This window comes from Emys orbicularis, chromosome 2 (assembly GCF_028017835.1).
Source record: "Emys orbicularis isolate rEmyOrb1 chromosome 2, rEmyOrb1.hap1, whole genome shotgun sequence".
NCBI classification, from domain to species: Eukaryota; Metazoa; Chordata; order Testudines; family Emydidae; genus Emys; species Emys orbicularis.
In genome coordinates, this window is record NC_088684.1 from 231638860 (window position 1) to 231659387 (window position 20528).

At 39.3% G+C, this 20528-nt stretch overlaps 1 protein-coding gene across 1 annotated transcript in view; it reads right to left on the bottom strand.

The window, feature by feature from the left end:
- The window catches only part of CREB5 (cAMP responsive element binding protein 5), a 304624-nt gene that overhangs the window by 74355 nt on the left and 209741 nt on the right, over nucleotides 1-20528 (bottom strand). The window contains exon 6 of the mRNA XM_065399647.1: nucleotides 18821-18931. Within this exon, the coding sequence (XP_065255719.1) occupies nucleotides 18821-18931 (111 nt within the window). The remainder of the gene's footprint in view (nucleotides 1-18820; nucleotides 18932-20528) is intronic.

Consider the following 20528-nt stretch of genomic DNA (forward strand, 5'->3'; position numbering starts at 1 on the left):
TGGCCCCACAGCAGCTATGCTGACTGGCTGGAGAGACAGCACTCCCATTGGATACCTGGACTATATAAAGACCTCAACACAAAGAAGCTACCTTGTCTTGCTACCTTGTGTAACTTTACCTTGCCACCCAACTGCCTTGCCTGACTCTGCCCTGCTGCTCTGTAGCCTCACCAAACCCTGCCTTGCTGATCTTCCCTTACTGACTTGCCCATCATGGCTTTCCTAACCCACTGACTCGATCTCTTGGATTGGATCTCCTTGCTACTGATTCTTGTGAGCTCTCAGACCATTGCCCCAGACTGCCTCTGATCGGGACTGATCGACTAGCTACCCAATCACCTGCACAAACTTGCCCACTGCTCTGGGTTCCCCCTAGCCCACTTCAGCCATTGGGCTTCACACTGACAGCACTCATAATTGGCTCCTGGTAAGTTCAAAAACTGCCCCCAGTAAAGCTCAAAAATGGCTCCAACAAAGCTCAAAGGCCACTAGAGCAAAGCAACCCAGAGCTGCGAACCTCAAACAAAGTAGAGATGTTTTACAGCTCGATGGCCAGATCATTTCCTCTGTGAGGAAAAAACTGAGCACAGAATAGGAATCCCTGCAAATTTTCCATCACAGAATTTCCACCAAAATATTCTGTGGGGTTTTCTTTTTGTCAGGGGTTTGGACTATAATAAAACAATGACCTTAGAGAATGTGCTTAGTGTACCCCTTGTACTTCCTTCTCTAGTGCCTGGACATGCCTCCACCTCCCGCCTTCCTCTGAATGGATCCGTGATCTTGCAGAGAGGTAAGAGAGTAGCAGAGGCTACTGATGATTCTTTTTGCATGACCAAGGAAAGGATCAATGCACAGAGGTGCCCCCACAAACAGTTCCAGGGAGCAATCTGGGCCCAAGGATCTTCAGGTGTTTTGTTAACAGTTGAATCAGGAATCTTTAACTTCTCCAGTACTCCAATACAGACCTCTGACTGCAAGCTGCAGGGTGTGGAGACAGCACACTATCTTTACCTGGCCAGTGTTGGAAGATCTTGGTCCTGTGAATGTTACTCATCACTCACCATATTGTGAGATCACAAATATATTTAGTCAAATTGCATAAAATTTTGATAAGTGCTAGAAATGGAACACGTTTGGTGATTTTAGAGTTAATCTATTTAGTGTCATTGATTAGCACTAAGATGGTATGGAGTCACAGTGATAGGTGCCTTAGAAAAACCTTAACTAGACAGATGCCAAAAGTTAGCTATAGAGTGAGATAAACTGGTAGGTGTCTATAGAGACACAAAGACAAAGACAGAGTAATATCTTAATCACAGTGTTACAAGTACTGGGCCAAATTCATCCTTGGGGAAATTCCACATACACCTCTACCCCGATATAACACGACCCAATATAACACGAATTCGGATATAACGCGGTAAAGCAGTGCTCCAGGGGGTCAGGGCTGTGCACTCTGGCGGATCAAAACAAGTTCGATATAATGCGGTTTCACCTATAACGCGGTAAGATTTTTTGACTCCCGAGGACAGCGTTATATCGGGGTAGAGGTGTACTCCCATGGAGTTACAACAGGGAATAACTGGGACCTTAAATCTTAAATCATGAGGCTATTTGTGGGTTTTCCGTATTGTTTTCATTAAATCTATTAATTCTAGCATTAGATAAGATTTTATATAACTATTTTAGAATTAAGTTTTCCAAAAGCATTTAATGGATGTGTCATTTTCAAACAGCTAGGACTTATTTGTGAAACAGAGGCTTTTAAAGCATCCATTCTTCACTTTCTGGCCTGAATTGTTTTGTAGCATTATTATGTGCTGTTACACTGCCGCTGCCTTCCTACCGAAGAGGAGGCTGCATTTCAGGGCTAGAAGAAGTGATCTCTAGACACAGTTTGTAAATCAGTTTCTAAGGTCTGTCTGGTGCTTTGTGCTCTTTGGATGAAATATGCTATATAAAAGTTAATTATTACTAATATTATACTTCATTCCTTACATTTGGGGTGTATTTATGGGTACAGAATAACAAATTGTTTAAATCATGCATCTCTGACTGTGCCTTGCCTCTATAAGAGGAAAAGCGGTGTTATTGCCATAGTCATATATGAAATGATACATACTATGTAAAGCTCTACCTAGCAAAACCCCTCTGAAGCTCTGCTACAGCTCCTTATTTTAGGCATTAGAAATAAAAAATGCCAGACAGAGTACTTCCCCCTCAAGCTATGGGATAATCCAGGATACAACAGCGTAAATCCCCCAACTCTGAAAGGGGAGGTTAGCTAAGGATGCCTGTGAGACCAGTCTTTGTGCCATTTTCTAGCTTCCAGAATATAGGAGTTGGTTTGACATTGAAAGGCCTTGTAAAGGTTGGTCATTCTCTCAAACCTGACACCAGCCATAAATCCAAGTAACTGTGCAGCCAAGCACTGGGTGTTGGTTTTTTTCCCCAGGATGAGATGAGAACACATATGAAACAACACACTTAGACAGTATGGTATTTACTTACAGAAGAGTCAGAGATCAGTTAACAGCCTCAGAAATGATCTCAAATATTTGAAATTGCAGTATATTATAAGAAAGCATGGGGAGAGGGGAGTACAAGTTACACAGCAGTGAGGAAAAAAATAAAGATTGCACTTGTTTTTAATAAAGGAAAATGAATCAGGCAAGTGTTCAGAAATAAGTTACTGAAGCTGTTTTATAAACTAGCTTCAAAATCTCTTAACGGCATTAGCTTACCTTCTGTTGTGTCTGAAGAAATATATCTGAACCAATAACATTCTCATGAGATTTCATTACTGAAAAGGCTCATTAGAAAAGGCATTAAAATACTAATTACCTCATAAACTATTTAGTGTGTACCCACTGGGATAGTACTTACTAGTGCTCAAGCTCTTCATAGATCCAGCTAATCAATTAATGCTCATTACAACTAGAAAGAGTATGCAGACTGCACCATGCAGGAGAAATAAATAAGTCAGAGGTTAGCTAAGAAAGTGAGTTGGCTGTAATAGAGCCCTCCTTTGTAACACAACTGTTGTCTGCTACAATTTAATTTTAATCAGCCTTTCTGGTACTTCTGGTAATGTGACTCTTCCTGCCTTAAGAATCTCAGCTATTGCTATTGCTTCTTAAGTACATAATTTATTAAGGGAGACACACTGAATGGCATGTGGGGATTAAAGTGGGCAGGTATAGTATTCACGAATGCCATGCTAACATTACATATTGTGGGTGTAATGAGAGAGATTTTTATAAAGGAGCACGGAGCCATGCAGTGCAAGTTTTCTTCTATATGTTCAGACACAAAACAGTGTAAAAGTGGCCATAGTGTGAATGAGAATCAGGCCCAGAAAATCTAATGTGTAATGGCAAACTTCCAATATTGTGTGCAAGTTTTGAATCTAATATTCTAAAAATGTACATGCCTTACCATGCCAGAGCGGTGTAAAGGGGCCATAGTGTAAATGAGAATCAGGTCCTCTCTCTGTATCCTTTTAGAATTATTTCATAAAGAAACTACAAAATTTCATCTCATATTTTTAGAACTCTCATGTACAGAGCAGCTTATATCATACTTTTTTGTCAGTGTTTTGTCAGAAGCCATACATATTTTAAAAAATTATATAATTTAAAATAATTTTCCAGGTAACTGCAAAGTAATGCACATTGGAAAACATAATCCCAATGTTGCATACAAAATGATGGGATCTAAATTAGCTGTAACCACTCAAGAAAGAGATCTTGGAGTCATCGTGGATAATTTTCTGAAAACATCCGCTCAATGTGCAGTGGCAGTCAAAAAAAACGAACAGAATGTTGGGAATCATTAAGAAAGGGATAGATAATAAGACAGAAAATATCATATTGCCTCTATATAAATTCATGGTACACCCTCACCTTGAATACTGTGTGCAGATGTGGTCACCCCATCTCAAAAAAGATATATTAGAAATGGAAAGGTACCGAAAAGGGCAACAAAAAGTGATTAAGGGTATGGAACAGCTTCCATATGAGGAGAGATTAAAAAGACTGGGACTGTTCAGCTTGGAAAAGACGCAACTAAGGGGGGATATGATAGAGGTCTATAAAATCATGAAGGGTGTGGAGAAAGCGAATAAGGACATGTTGGCATAACACAAGAACAAGGGGTCACCTGATGAAGTTAATAGGCAGCAGGTTTAAAACAAATAAAAGGAGGTACTTCTTCACACGATACGGTCAACCCATGGAACTCATTGCCCAGGGGATGTTGTGAAGGCCACAAGTATAATTGGGTTCAAAAATGAACTGGGTAATTTCAGGGAGGACAGGTCCATCAGTGGCTGTTAGCCAAGATGGTCAGGGATGCAACCCCATGGTGTGGGTGTCCCTAAGCCTCTGACTCCAACATGCAAGGATTAGACATCTGCAGATAGATCGCTCAATAATTGCCCTGCTCTGTTCACTCCCTCTGTAGCATCTGGCATTGGCCATTGTTGGGAGACAAGATACTGGGCAAGATGGTCTGACCCAGTAGGGTAATTTTTATGCTTTATGCTCTTTAAGGATATATACTAAAGAGAAAATTAATCTGTGATACAAATTCACATAACAGGACTGAGTGGAGTAAAGTTTTGGTCATATCCACAGAGTTTCAGTCACATTATTCCCTCACTTGCACCTGACTGATCTCCTGATGTTTATGCAGTTTAAAAGGGCTGGCTAATTTTATGACCAATTCAAGATTTAAAGCAGTATTCAAAACTTGAGGTACAAGTTCCAGACAGCTTGGAAAAATGTGAGGTTTGGGCTACTGAATATTTCTTTAAACATTTTTGTTCCCCTCTTACTTGTGGAAGCTGGACAAAAATTATTTGCCAAAAAGAAGTGTTATTGCTTGCATAGCAGAGGCTTCTATTTGGTTGGAAACTTTTTTTTTTTAATTAAACTTCCCCTGAAAACCAGTTGTTTGAACTGAGGCAAAAAAAAAATGTTTTGTGAGACCTGAAAAAGTTCTAGACATTTCATAAAACCTAAAATACACCAGACTCTCCCATCCCATCCCCTACTTGGAGTGGTGGATGTGAGGAGATTCCCCTTCCCTCTCAGAGAGGCCGGGGTAGTGCCATGAATCTTTCTTTTTCTTGCAGAAGTAGCAGCAGGAATCTTCCCCTTCTCTCTCCTCCACTCAGAGAGGAGAAATGGCTTATGAGAACCCTCCAATACTTACCTTGGCAGCTAGGGGTCATCTGCTTGGGTCGGAGGGCTGGACCCATAGCACTCTTCTCCTGCCACACATGCAATCCTCTGCTGGGGTGGTGCCAGCTAGGGCCCCCAAGAGCTGTTGGTGTTAACACTCCATTGATATAAACTAAACAATAGGTTTGGGAATTAACATACCATTGAGATGCATTGGGCTGATCATACCTCTCACAGCTATGGTTTCAGGCTGTCTGCAAATTCAGGAAGATAACTGTGCATTGATTATACTCAGGTAATGACCTCAAACTTTCCTTCATAACCATGAGAGCAACGAATATACTTATTTTTAAATGAAAGCTGAGATTCTGATGTGATCACATGACTCCAGGAGCTGGGGCTCCCAACATGGAGCTCTTGTGGCTATGCGTTAAACTGGCCCAGGTTAAAGGGATGTAGGACCTAAGCCTGACCCATAGGGTCCTCCATGCCAAAAGACCCAATTGCAGCAGAAGTGCCTTATTTCTGCTTTGAAGCCTTCACAGTCCTATGTAATGTAGTGTCATGCCCCATGGCTGGTTTCACTGCAGGAATGGGTGGGACAAAGAAATGGGTTGTGGAAGTGGAAATTGCACAGATTCACCAGACTATAACACGACGCTAGAGTTGAGGGAGTATACACCATACCTGAGCTGGTTGTAGTAGTGACCAAGGCGGGACTGCACATGTCATCCACCTCTGCATTTCCTCTCCCCTGGATTGCCATAGCTCTGTGCAAAGCCATTTTACGTGGGGCTTGAGGGGGGGGCATTAGGTGATCCCTAAATCTACTGAGATTAATATAACGACATCCTGAACCTTTCAGTATGTAAGAAACACGTTTAATTTTTAAAGTTTTAAAATGGAACAGTCTACCCAATTTTCTGAAGTGACAGATCCTAGTGTTCTTGGAAGTCTCCGTAGCTGCTAGTTTCATCACGGGAGCAGAAAGCCTCCTATATGAATTCTCTGTGTGCTGATGTATATAATCACAAGTTATTTGCATAATCCTTAAACTCCCTCTGGGAATCCTTTATTCAACTACCTAATGCAAACACTACTTAGATCAAGCTTCCCAGCAAACTAATCCACCACTAACACCATTTAGAAGATAGACGGTTCAGCAGAACAAATTGGTGCAGCAGAACAAATTTCCCATTGTTGATGTAAATGGAAGTCACCCCAGATAGATGTTAATAAGTGAGCTTTGGGTAATACCCCTTGCTTTTCAGTTATTGATCCTCAACATTCTAAAGTATTTCATGAGATTGAAATGCTTTCTTAACGAACAAAAAAAAAAGCACTGCCCAGATAAATAAAAAGGCAGAGATTATATGTGTTTATATAGATTAAGAATGTGCAGCAGAAACACAAGGAATGAATCATTCTGGAAAAGAAAAATATAAAAGCAGCCATTTGAGCAACAGACTTGGTTTAAGAAATACACACAGCTCTTCAATTTATCCATCTTAAAATCTCAAAACTCTCCCTCCTGTTAAAATGAAGCTTTGAGAATTCCACATTTTAATAACCTCCTGTTATTAAACCATGGCTTTAGCAGGAAGGTCTAGTTAAGAAAATCCTAGGTGATAATGTTCACTCTACTTATGAAATGAGATAAAGATGTTTGTTGCAGGAACCCAAATATATACTCTCTTCTCCCTCACACACACACACACACACACACATGCATCATACAAGCCTACAGGACTGCTGTACATGGTTATCAGATCAGAAAGCAAACTGGGACTTCACATTCTTATCTCTGTACTTAGCACTATGTTGGCAGCAAGAATAAAGATCATTCTGAACTTTGTCCTAATGAAATCTGTGTCTCCATTAGTAAGAGAATCTAGGTCTATCTTCTCCACAAACATTTTTGTTGAACCACATACAGTACAAGAAGCGGGCTCTAGACTGAACCAATAACGATGCTAAGTATGTTGGGGAAAAAATGTGAAAAGTTGGCACAGGGCAGCTAATGTCATACTTCGGTATATAGTAGTGTTCTGTCAGAAGCCAGACATATTAAAAATATTTATATAATTTAAAATAATTTGTACAGGTCTAATAAAGACTATTTTAAGCTTTAGTACATATTTAAACATTTGTTTGATCCCACCAGGCTTCATGTGTAACCTTGGCACTTGAGGGCAGTACTGAGGATATGCCATTACTAAACTTTTCACATTAGTGTGAGTGTGAACTGAAATACCATAATAAAAATATCACAATATTTCTTGCAAACTTGAAAAGCAGCACTGGATTACATATGTATTTCCAGATGCAGAATGAAGAATGAACTTTGTTTGTGTATACATTGAGGGGTGGCTTTTAGGTTAATTTAAACATTCCAGAATAATATGGCTTAGATGTAACAGTTTGAATTATCCAAACTTTTCAGAGAAAGAGTTGGCAACTCTTGGCTCAGAATCATTATTCGCCAGTACAAATACCAGACACAAAAGAGACAAATATTTTCTGAAACTGTCCAAAGTTACATATTAATTTTTAAATCTTTTGATTGTCTATTTGGAATTGCACAAATGAATTTATTTTGAAAGATCACATAATAAATAAATATATAAAATAAGGCTGAAAATTGTTCAGTCAAATAATATTCATATAAGACGATTGAAGATGGTGGTAAAATATTCATGCATGAAAAGAAAAGATATCTAAGCAAAGTGATGCCACCAAAAATAGAGCAAAACATTAAATTTCATCCTCCCAAAGTTTGTTTGTCTGTTAGAACAGAGTCAAAGATGTCTTCACTGCACAGTTAACCCAGGTGTTTGGTGCTGGGGCTTAGCACACAGGTTAGCCTAGCCCATGTATGTGGGTCTCCATAGCAAAGACATACCCAGGTTACTGTGCTCGCACTGTTTCTGTACTTCCCTGTGTGTTTGTCTGGGGGCAAATCCTATGATTCTTTGTGCTGAGAGGTTCCGGGATTCTTTCCCAGTCAGTTGTGTCAATTACAGGAACCTTGTGAGGTTAAAAACATGAGCTAGTCCTCAGCTGATGTAAATCAGCATAGCTCTATTGAAGTCCATGAAGCTAAACCACTTTCCAGCAGCTGAGGAGCTGGACCATATCGTTAAAAAAATATTCCTACCCTACGTCACCAACATCACCTCAGATTCTCAAAACCAGAGGAATCAAAAAAATCTATTTTAAACTGTTTATATTGCTTGTTTCCTTTTTTCACTCTGTTTGGAAAATGAAAATAAACTAGTCCCTTTCACTTTTGTATCTAGTCAGTTTCAAGGCAAGCTCTGAAATGACAGCACAATGTTGCAAAGTTTGGGTTGCAATGTTACCAGGAAATGGTGGTCGTTTTTGTTTTTTGTTTCTAAACTGTTTCCCTCAATTGAAAAATAAAATTCATGCAAACATTTATATTTGTCTCTGTTTTTGTGACATCTCATTTTTAACACAACTTAAATATGGGGCCAAATTATACCTGACGGGATCCCTTAACTTGGATGCATGAAGATCTAATAAGTGGAACTTAATTATCAACAAAAGTACATCCCCACTGATAGTATCTAACTAATCATCTAGTAAAGCTATCTTAAAAGAACAGCTTTATTTTCTAACATTTTCCAATGTAGTCCTGATTGGTTTCAATAGTGTGCATAAAACTTATATAAAGAAATTATACACATATTGGAAAAAAGGAGACTGAGTTAATCAACCATTATTCTTAAAGGACTTAGGGCCATTCAATCAACCATCCTAAGTACACCAGACATACCTTTTACCCTTCCCCTACAGCATTAGAGAGGCTTGGGGCACCCAGACATTAACGATCTGAGAGACATACTGCCAACTTTCCCGGAGTCCAAGGCACCAGCTAATTATATGAAATGAAGCAAATTGTAGTTGCCTTTACCATAACAGAGGCATGACCTACAAAGGCTACAGTCCCCTGCATGCTAATAAAATGTTCCTAATAAAGATGAGAGTGGTTGTTGGTCACAGTGTCACTAAAATTCTCTAAGCCACACTTTGACTCCCACAGAGCTAGGCAAAGAAATACATTACACTATAGGTGGGATACAGAATGCAGAGGATGTAACTATCTACACCATATACTGTGTAGTCTGCCTGAAACACACATTTGAAAACATTATTCATGGCACTTCATATGCTAAAATCTCAGATAAACATTTAATAGGCCAATGTTTTGCTAATAAAAACATCAAGTGTAGCACAGTAAAGTTTGCTACGCAAGTGTTTCCAGGGTGGGGCACCTAGTCTGTCTAAGGCATTTCAAATTACCTCCTTGATAACTAGCTGAATATAAATGAGAAAAGCTGCTCTACTGAACATCTGGAGGACAGTATGTAAATCCCTCACTTCTGGAAAGTGTCACTGTCTATATTTGAAAGAATCAAACTAAAGAGGGGTAGAAATGTATGAATGTCCCTTCAAACTTAACTTCTAAACTGTATTTGAACTATGGCCCTTAACTTACAAAAAGCCCCACAGGGGTGTCATTCTGAGCCTTGGTAGAGCTCATTGTGGGATGGGGGCCTGTATTTGCAAATTCTATTATCTAACTAAGTAATCACAGAATCATAGAATATCAGGGTTGGAAGGGACCTCAGGAGGTCATCTAATCCAACCCCCTGCTCAAAGCAGGACCAATCCCCAACTAAATCATCCCAGCCAGGGCTTTGTCAAGCCTGACCTTAAAAACCTCTAAGGAAGGAGATTCCACCACCTCCCTAGGTAACCCATTCCAGTGCTTCACCACTCTCCTAGTGAAAAAGCTTTTCCTAATATCCAACCTAAACCTCCCCCACTGCAACTTGAGACCATTACTCCTTGTGCTGTCATCTGGTACCACTGAGAACAGTCTAGATCCATCCTCTTTGGAACCCCCTTTCAGGTAGATGAAAGCAGCTATCAAATCCCCCCTCATTCTTCTCTTCTGCAGATTAAACAATCCCAGTTCCTTCAGCCTCTCCTCATAAGTCATGTGCTCCAGCCCCCTGATCATTTTTGTTGCCCTCCGCTAGACTCTTTCCAATTTTTCCACACCCTTCTTGTAGTGTGGGGCCCAAAACTGGACACAGTACTCCAGATGAGGCCTCACCAATGTCAACTAGAGGGGAATGATCACGTCCCTCGATCTGCTGGCAATGCCCCTACTTATACAGCCCAAAAAGCCGTTAGCCTTCTTGGCAACAAGGGCATACCTTCAACTCATATCCAGCTTCTCGTCCACTGCAGAACTGCTGTCTAGCCATTTGTCCTTTTCTGCAGAACTACTGTCTAGCCATTCGGTCCGTAGTCTGTCATTTACATTCTCAGTGCTTAAAGAAATTGTCACGGATGGATATGCACACTAAAAACACTTATTATTTCTAGAGAAACCTCAAATATTAAAAACTTTTATATTGCAGGGGAATGGGATCTGAAGCTTTGGATTCTAATACCTCCCTCCTCCGCACCCACCCACTGCGACTTCAAGATTGTGTTACGTTCAAAACTGGAAAGAAATGATTTTCCAGGCTTGGTTTGGATGTGGCTGAAATCTTATGAAAATAGGTGCTCTCATAAGATTTCAATCCAAAATGGTGGAACCCACAGCATCAGGAAATCTGATCTCACAAAACGTTCATAATTGAAGATGACCGAAATCTCACAAGAAGAACTACTTTATGACATTTGTATCTTTGAGCCAAAAATCTCATGAAAGCAGTTCAGAAGATTTCAGTGCTATTGAATCCAAACTGAAACCCCCACCTCCATTTGGCTTTGACCCCCAGACACACTCTGGAACTGGATGTGTAAACTGTCTCCTAAGCCCAACTATGCTGATAAAATACAAGATTTGTGCACATATTAGCTGTAAATAAATTCTATCCAGAGAGCAGTAGCATGATCTGATGGACAGAGCTCAGAAGCCAGGAACAACTTTTCCCCCCCGTCTCATCTCTGCCACTAATAGGTTGTGTGCCCCTAGGCAACTCAATTCACCTCTCTACCTCAGTTCCCAAACTACAACATTGTAACAATATTTAATTACCCCAGATGAAAATTAGTTAATGTTTGTACAGAGCTTTTAAAATGTACCTGGTACATAATATAATAATAGGGAGAGACAGAGAAGGGAAAGCCTAAAACCTGTACATAGTGAAGAAAAGTGTTTTCTAACTTGCTGTTTAACATGAGGATTTGTTTATGGTACAATAAGTTTCTTGGCTGATAAAATCTGGAGCTGTTCATGTTGTATTAAATATCTTCCCTTGCCTCTGAGAGCATTTATGTTGTGAGGAGACTTACTGTACATCCCAAGTGAATGCCAGACTTCGGCAGACCTGCCCAAAGTGCAAAACAACTTCCATTATTAGTGACTCTTGCAAAAATCTTGGAAAGTGAAAGCTGTACAAATTCCAAGCAAAAGACTGAAGTATATCTCTGTGACGCAGAACTTCCCCATAACACAACAATTTTTTTATAATTTCCTTTTTTCCTGGCTTCACTGACACAAGGATTTGCTTTTATTTGCTCCAGTTCCCACAGACACACAGATAGACACATACATGAGTTTACATGAACAGGACTTTGTCTGAAAGGGAGAGCTCTGAACCAGACTACCACAGTCTATACACACACACGCATCTGACATAAGTCTTTAGAATCATACAACAAACACAACAACAAGATCCAGCAGCTCGTGTTTGGCTAGATGCTGGGTACAGCATGCAAATATTGGGATTGTATTTCATTTATTGCTATGGTTACAAAATCAGGGTGGACACTGAAGGAAGACGGAGAAAGAGAAACAAATCTGCAAAGACAGTAAATCCTATGAGAAAACAGATGGGGTGGAGAGAGGGAATAAGAGAGGGGAGGGAGAGTAGTTACTATGCGGGGAGACAGAGGTCATTTCAACACCCAGCTGAATAAAGGCAAACAACATAATAAAAATCCAAGATCTTCCAGTCAAATAGTCAATAAGATCACTGTAGATAAAGTGACACAAAGAAAGAAAAAATGCTAAGAATCACTATAACTTGTGGCAACACTTTGTGCACACTTGGTAAAAGCGAGATTAAATATTCAATATGTATTCATAGCCTGTATGACTAACTAAACTGGCTCTTCCTCGATTTCACTTGTCAAGCTACTGAGGGCTTAAGAAGAATTAGTTTCTACTGACTTTAGTTCAATAATGCAGCATTTAGGCCTGATGGGTATATGGTCTCATTTCAGTACACAAAATTAAATATGGCTAGCCTTACCCATAGTTTTATATTACCCAGGGCGTTAAATATTCCAAGGCAAGGCAAACATACCGTCTACAGGAAAAGCTACTGAATTTTGCCTGTAGAACTTTTTAAATGCAATATCGCGTTGGCTTTTCATAGTTTAAAATGCAAAGTCATATAATAAGAGATATTTGCAGTAAAGTCAGTGGAGAATTAAATGTGCAATTCATGTAAACTACTGCAGAAGCTGCACACTTCTTAACCTTTGAACTGCCTTGAAAATGTACCATGTAATAGTTTATGTCAGGATCTTTCTATGAAGCAAGACATCATTTTACTGCTGTTTTGTCTTGCTTAGATTTCTCTGCTAGATTCTGAGGGGGTATGTGAAAAATTGTTGTTGAAGGTTTGGCAGAGAGAAAACATTTTTCTTTCCAATCACTGGTGCTGTGCCAGTGCTTAGAAATGTTTATGTCCATGAAAGAATTTTTATTGGTCCACTAAGGTGATTTTAGCCCTGGTGGGTTCAAACTTAAAGCACAGGAATCTACTAATTTATTATTAAACAATTTATTTCAGTATTTTTGCTGTGCTACGGAATGTTAACAATAAAACTAGAACTTTAATAGATCTGTTACTGCAGGTACTTCTCATGTCAAACTCTCACCTGAAGTCAACATGGAAAAATTACAGTACCGAGACCAGGATTTGTCCTTTGCTGTGCTTTCCTTTTCAAACAATCTCCAGAGACCAGCCATGTCCCAAGATGCTACTGATATCACAAGGAGTTCTTGTTTCCATGTTCAAGAGTAGCTACAATAACCCAATTGAATTAAGTGCAGAAAACATCAGACAAGAGAGAGAGTGTTAAATTCAACATTTTTTCCACTTAGCTTAATTGGGCCATCATAACTCCTTGTGGATGAGGAAACAGGTACTATTTATGACATCTGAAGCAGCACAGAACTTAATAGGTCACTCAGAAAGCCAACATGTAAGTAAATGGAAGCTACGACTCCTACCTTTACAGCTGATCTTTCTCAACATATTTGAAACTCTGCAGTTATGGAGAAACTGTATAGATTCACATCTGAACACATAGCTATCTGGGCCCCCACAAGACTGCTGAAAAGGGGGACTTATCTACAACCCGGCTAAGATTTTCAAAGCCACATAGAGAATCTAGATGTTCCATTGCCATTAATTGCATTGGGAACTGGATATTCAAGCCTTAGGTGGCTTTGAAATCTCAGCTCTAAAATGCAAAAACTTTGTAATATTTTCCATGTCTGAAAAGTGTCACAATTTATGTCCTTCCTCTTCCCCATAAGATTTCTTAGATCAATTATATCAGACCCAGTTAATATGGTTAGTATTGCCATTATAATTAGGAACATGTTCATTATCGGCTTATTGGGTTTTCCTTTTCTAATATATTATGTATGTACTTTTTCATTGGATAAAAAAAATCATTTAACTTTTTATATCATTACTGTTTGCCCTACTAATGCTTAAAGTGCACTAACACTAGTGCATAACTCCATAAAGATAATAAGAAACTGTTAGGGGGGGGGAAGGCCACTGAGGGTATGTCTATACAACGTGCAGGAGTGAATCTCCCAGCCTGAGTCAACAGGATAGTGGGGCTTGTGCTAGCACTATAAAAACACTTTTGAAATTGTGGCTTGGGTGGAAGTTCAGGCTCTGAAGCCCACCTGACCTCCCCAACCCCTCAATTCTTCCAGAAAAGGGAGGCACAAATAGTACATTTTATTTTGGTTTTGTAAAACCATTGAAAAGTTTTACACAATTAACATTTAATATGAAAAACGTTGAAAAAAATCATTTTAAAATCAGGGCATTCTGAGTAGCAACCTGTTCTTCATCCTCTACTCCAATTCTGGCATGCAGCAACTAGTCCAGTAAAGTCACAGAATCAGAGATTATGCTTTGCATCATTTGAAAGTTTGCATTTCAAGTATCAGAGGGGTAGCCGTGTTAGTCTGAATCTGTAAAAAGCAACAGAGGGTCCTGTGGCACCTTTAAGACTAACAGAAGTATTGGGAGCATAAGCTTTCGTGGGTAAGAACCTCACTTCTTCAGATGCAAGTAATGGAAATCTCCAGAGGCAGGTATAAATCAGTGTGGAGATAACGAGGTTAGTTCAGTCAGGGAGGGTGAGGTGCTCTGCTAGCAGTTGAGGTGTGAACACCAAGGGAGGAGAAACTGCTTCTGTAGTTGGATAGCCATTCACAGTCTTTGTTTAATCCTGATCTGATGGTGTCAAATTTGCAAATGAACTGGAGCTCAGCAGTTTCTGAGCTCTGCTAGCAGAGCACCTCACCCTCCCTGATTGAACTAACTGATTGAACTAATCTCGTTATCTCCACACTGATTTATACCTGCCTCTGGAGATTTCCATTACTTGCATCTGAAGAAGTGAGGTTCTTACCCACGAAAGCTTATGCTCCCAATACTTCTGTTAGTCTTAAAGGTGCCACAGGACCCTCTGTTGCTTTTTGCATTTCAAGTTTTCATATGGTATATATAGTGTTAGTTCCAGCTCTAAGAATTCTTGTGATAGTGTAACTCATGCCCATGTGGTGAGGCACTCTGTCCCCCTCTAGTAGCACCTGGCCCAGCTAGAGCTTGATGAGTCTGCTACAGCCTTAGCTAAGAGTCAGAGGCCAATACACTAAGCTTCAGAGGTCCCAGGTTCAATCCCACCCAATGATGATTGGGGTCTGTTGGTATTACAATAGCAGCTACCTAAATCAAGTTGGAGTTGTGTAAACTCTTAGAAAGCTGATTTTCAGACTCCCAATGGGACAATGCATACTACTCATTTCTGACCTAGGTGGTTCACAAGATATTAGAACTGGGGCTAAGCAAAGGTTTGAATACGACTGTCTCTAAAATTGCAAACTCAATTAGCTGCAGATATGGTACATGAGCAGCTAATGTGATAGTAAAGATGGGGCAGGCAATTTAAGGTTCATAATACCTTTAGTGTATTTAACCACATGTTCATATGCTAGACACACTTTATGCATTTTTAACCTAGTAATTTTAAAGATACATATTACCTCATTAGGAGGGGGAAATATATAACATCAGTGCTTGCTGGGGTTTTAGCTCTGAATCTGACAAGAAAGTAATATTGATGTAGAGGTTCAATCATTCATTCATTAACTGAGACAGTTATAAAGCATTATGTAATATTCTGAAGGAAAGACATATAAAATAAATTGTAAATTTTTGTGATTATAACTTAAATCCATTCTGGTTTAGTAGGTACAGCAGATTAATATTTCAAGCAATATATTTTAATCTAAATAAAAATTTAAAAAATCTAACATTAGGTCACTGGATTTTGCTTCCCCTAAATGGCAGGAAGAAAAAGCTGATTTAAAAATTATACCCTTGTTCCTATTCCCCACAACAAACTGACTTCAGAGAAGTTATCATGGTGAAGTTCTTTAGATTTTGCCATCTATACTGAATAGCCTTCATATATGCTATTTGTCTACAGTGACAAGGTTTATGAACATTTATTCTACAGGAGCAAGGTAATCACTTAGAGACCTAAACACCATTACGTCTAGACTATGGGCCACATCCTGCTAGTCCCATGTAAAGCATGAGGGATTTGGATTACATCTATATCTCATATCTGAAGAGGAGTCTACCATGGAATCTATTCTGCACCCCTTTGTGTTGAGGAGTAAACAGTCAACTACGTAGATGAGTGCTGATCTAACTGCCATTGACTTCAGTAGCCTTTGGCTCAGACCCAGTCACTGGCACTTCTCCAGTTACTATGGGCTGCTTCAGTGACTTTTGTATAGTATATGCTATGTATATAACTCACAGAGTGCAACCAGCAAAATGGCACATATGTGGAGTTGGATGCATCATTGATAATAGCATTAACAAATTGTGAAGAAATCTGAAATTCATTCCTAACGTAGGGCTCGATACTTTGGGATGCTAAGTGCTCTCATCTTCCACTGACTTCAACTTGCAGGAGGTACTCAGCACCTCGCATTAGCAGGTCTTTGAATAGGAAGAAGATTGCCATGTTTATTAATAAGAACAAACAACATGACAGTGAAGAAGACTGAAGTTAAAATGCAGATTGTCAATCCATTAACTAAGTCATAAGAAATGTTTCTCTCTAAATATTTCCTATGTTTTCTTCCTTTATTCTATTTTTTCCATGTAGATTTATATTCCTAATGGGTGAATGAAAAGGGATGTTATGTTATATGTGTATTTTCTCATGCATTCATTATATTTGTGTTAACTGCAACATATAATCTAAATACACAATGTGAAATGTGTACAGGAGTAAATTTTCAAAGAGGGAAGATCATGGTCTGTAATTGATGCCTCTGTTCTATTGGTTAACACGTGTGCTGCTGCTTTTCTAAGAGAGAGGGGCAGAAAGCCCCACAGAAGCAAGGGGAAGAGGCATCAAGAGTTGTTTGGGCAGTATTTTGTTTTGCAATGTCTTGGTCCTGTTACCAACTCAGACTGGGGAAGATTTCACAGAGCAATACCTTTATGTATCAGAGTTCAGGACAAAAATGGTTTCTTCAGATTAAGGAGTGATCTGCTTTAAAGTGTAATTTCAGATATTACAGCACAGAATTCTCACCATATGTACCAATAATTTAATTTTGTTTTAAGTAGCCTCACAATTTCAGTAAAAAAAAAGGGGGGGGGGGAGGGGGGAGACGAAAGGTGGTGGGCAGAAACTTTAGTCTCCAAAACAGATGCCAGTTTTGGATTTATTTAGCCAAGGAGTATTTGGTTTGGCTTAACATTGCTTGGGTTGAAAAAACACATGCCTATTCCAAAAAGATTTAACAAGGTCTGCTGCAGATGCTGTTGCCATTTGGCATGTCACTGTTACTGTGTGGCACAGAAAGAACTCTAGACCACAGATTTTGCTTGGCTGAAGTAGCCAGCATTTTTGGCTACATCTGTTCTTCTGACCAACTGGCTGCATGTTTACAGAGTGTGGTTGTAGATGGGGTGTTAACAAAGCTTGGGTTAACAGTCTAACCCAAACTAATAGTGAGGTGAATGTGTGACCTATCATGACTAAGAAAATAGAGACAGGAAAACCTTGTATGTTTTCTGGTCCTAAACTGTATACACAGAGGGTTTCTTGCATATACTCTACCAACTGACAGGTACACCTTTTCCTTTGCCTTGGGATGAATGACAATCATTTTACAAACAGACACTATATCTACTAATCAAACTAGGAAATATAAACATGTGGTGGTTTGTGTTCCTTGCTCATGTATTACACTTTTATACTGGGGTAATTCCACTAACTCCATTGAGCTCATTCCTGGTTTACATGGGGATGAAAAGACAATCAGACACAAGTATCTTGAAATGCACCCACATATTTAATCCGTCAACCTGTGACTTTACACTTACAGCTGCCATCAAACAGTTATTACAAGACTGAAACAAAATGTTAATGTTTCAGTTATAATGTAAGCATATGTTGATGGGCACAGCTATGGGGTATTATTACTGTATGCTCCACGGGAAGTGGATGTAAGGGGCCGAGGGACTTACAAACTCAATGCTAATGACATTCTCACAAATAAATCCTCTGCATACTACAGGGGAGGTTTGAGCGCACAATACACACATCACAGTAACTTCAGGAAACATTAGAAGCAGTGCTTAATTTGTAAAGAAAGAGGTGCCAGGGCTCAAGCAATTTTTTTTTACTTTCATATCTGATGCAGCAAGCCTAGATTAAGCACTGATTAGAAGTAACTATTTCATTTAAAATACTAAATCATTTTTGTCCAAATTATCACTTTGTCAGTTGCTCTAACCTCATCAGCTGCACTCAAGAAAAAAACACATAATCTTGATTTTCCAAGCATTGTTTAGTTTGTGCCCTAACACTGTTCTCTGACATCACCCCTGCATGCCACATGCCTGCCTAGAAAAAAAAAAATCAGACAGTATGCCCATGCCCACCACACCAGACCCCTTTACTCTAGTGTTTGTTTACTTACAATTTTTTAACCCAAGTTCAGACACCATCACAGAACCAGCCAGCCCATTTGCTGATTTTCCACACATCTGCACCAAAATTCCTATTAAACATGGTAAGGATCAGATGGTCCACTCTGTTTAAATTCATCTCACCCAAAGTCAATGGAGACTGGTAACATCTGAAAGTGCATGTATGCTGACAGCCAATTACAGGCATGGATAAAGATCACATGATCCATGACTGAGGTAAGCAATGCCTGCCTACTGCTCCAGGTAACTGCTGTGTAAAAACAATATAAACAAGGATTTGTAATTGTTTCTTTTTACCATTTTGGCTTCTGAATGCATTGGAGGGACTTGGGGTGACGCACACGGGTTATTGAGATTTGGGCCTTGCATCCCCATGATACTGGAGTTCATTGACATTTGTCGCTCCATCTTTAAAAGGAAGAAAAAAAGAAAAACAAATTAGACAATATAATAAAGTCTAAAAACATTTTCAAGGGCATATGTTCAGTTTGTCTTCAAAGGGCCCAGCTTTATTTCTTTGAGTCATCCCTCAAAAAACTGTTTTGTGAACTGCTTATATTTGCTTATTCTCCAAATCTGTCCTACAAACACTGCTTTTCTCAAAAGCCATTCAAAAAAAAGAGTTTCTTTTCAAAACAAACACATCAGCCATCCAGGTTTGAGCTTTTTTTGTAATGATTTCCCTCCTTTTAGTATAACAACACTCTGAGTTAAGTGGTTTTAAAAGCATCACTGTATAAAGTTGTGGCTTCTGCTGTCAATGCAGCCCAGCTCAGCTTCTTGAAAACGTAAATAAAAATCCATGATATAGAGTGTATGGAACATGAGTTCGGCTCTTCTTTCTTCTCTGGGACTGCTCAACCAAGGGGAGTTTTCCATATATCCCAGGTCATGTTAGTGAAGCTTTGGAGTCTAAACAAAAACACCCTACCAACCCTTCAGAACTCTTCTTGCAAGCTAAATTCACTACATTATAGTACCTCGACAAATTCAAAAGACAGTTGGAACAAGGAGAATTTACTATTTAAAACTGCTTCTTTCTAATGTTTTCAGTGAAAAGAGATGTGATAGGATTCAATGTTTTATTCCATTTAGCAACAGATGACTGGATTCACTCCTGTGGGTGAAGTGGGAGCAATTTGCACCCCTGAACGAGAAGATAAGCTGTACTTTAAAGGGCTATTCACCCCACTTAGGGCTCCTTCGGAGTCCTCCCAGGACAAGTGCTCTCATTTCTGGAAGACTTAACACAAATAAGAGCCCAAATCTGTTGGGTGAATCACACCCACAGTCCCACCATTGTCCCACCATGCACAAAACAAATGGCATGTTCTTCCAAGAGGTGGAGAAGGATACTTTTATTTTAGGAACAGCACAAACATTAGCTCTCAGACAGCCTTGCAAAATGAACACATTCAGATAGTGACGTATGAGTGTTTTATTCCATTATTTTTAACCCTCTCTAATTAATTTCTGCCCTTTGTCTCCCAAAACTTTTTATATTAACAGGGCTGTTAAAATACTATGAAAAGTAGGGGCTGCATCTTGCAAGATGGGTAACTGAAGTCAATGGGAGCTGAGGGCAAGGGCAACCATGTAGGATTGGGTCCATATCTACAGCAAATGACTGATTACTGGTTCTGAAAAATAAATTACTTTTACTTCTTATTGACTCACCTCCTCACAGTAGGTGAGTAATTATTTTGAGATTAAATTGGCATTGTGCATGTGCTTTGTCTAGTAAGGGCCCAATTCTAATCTCACAATTATGTAACTCCACTGCCTTTGATGAAGACGCTGTTGATTTACATCAGTAAGTAAACTCAATATCAGGACCCAAAAAATTCTAATAAAGAATAAGGACCTGATTCTAGAATCACATAAAGTGGTTCAAATCAGGAGACCCTCTACTGGAGTTAATTGAGTTACATCTGTGTAAAACGCGTAAATGAGCGCAAAATTACACAAAACTCTGAATTCTCTATTTTGGATCACTTCTCTTTCA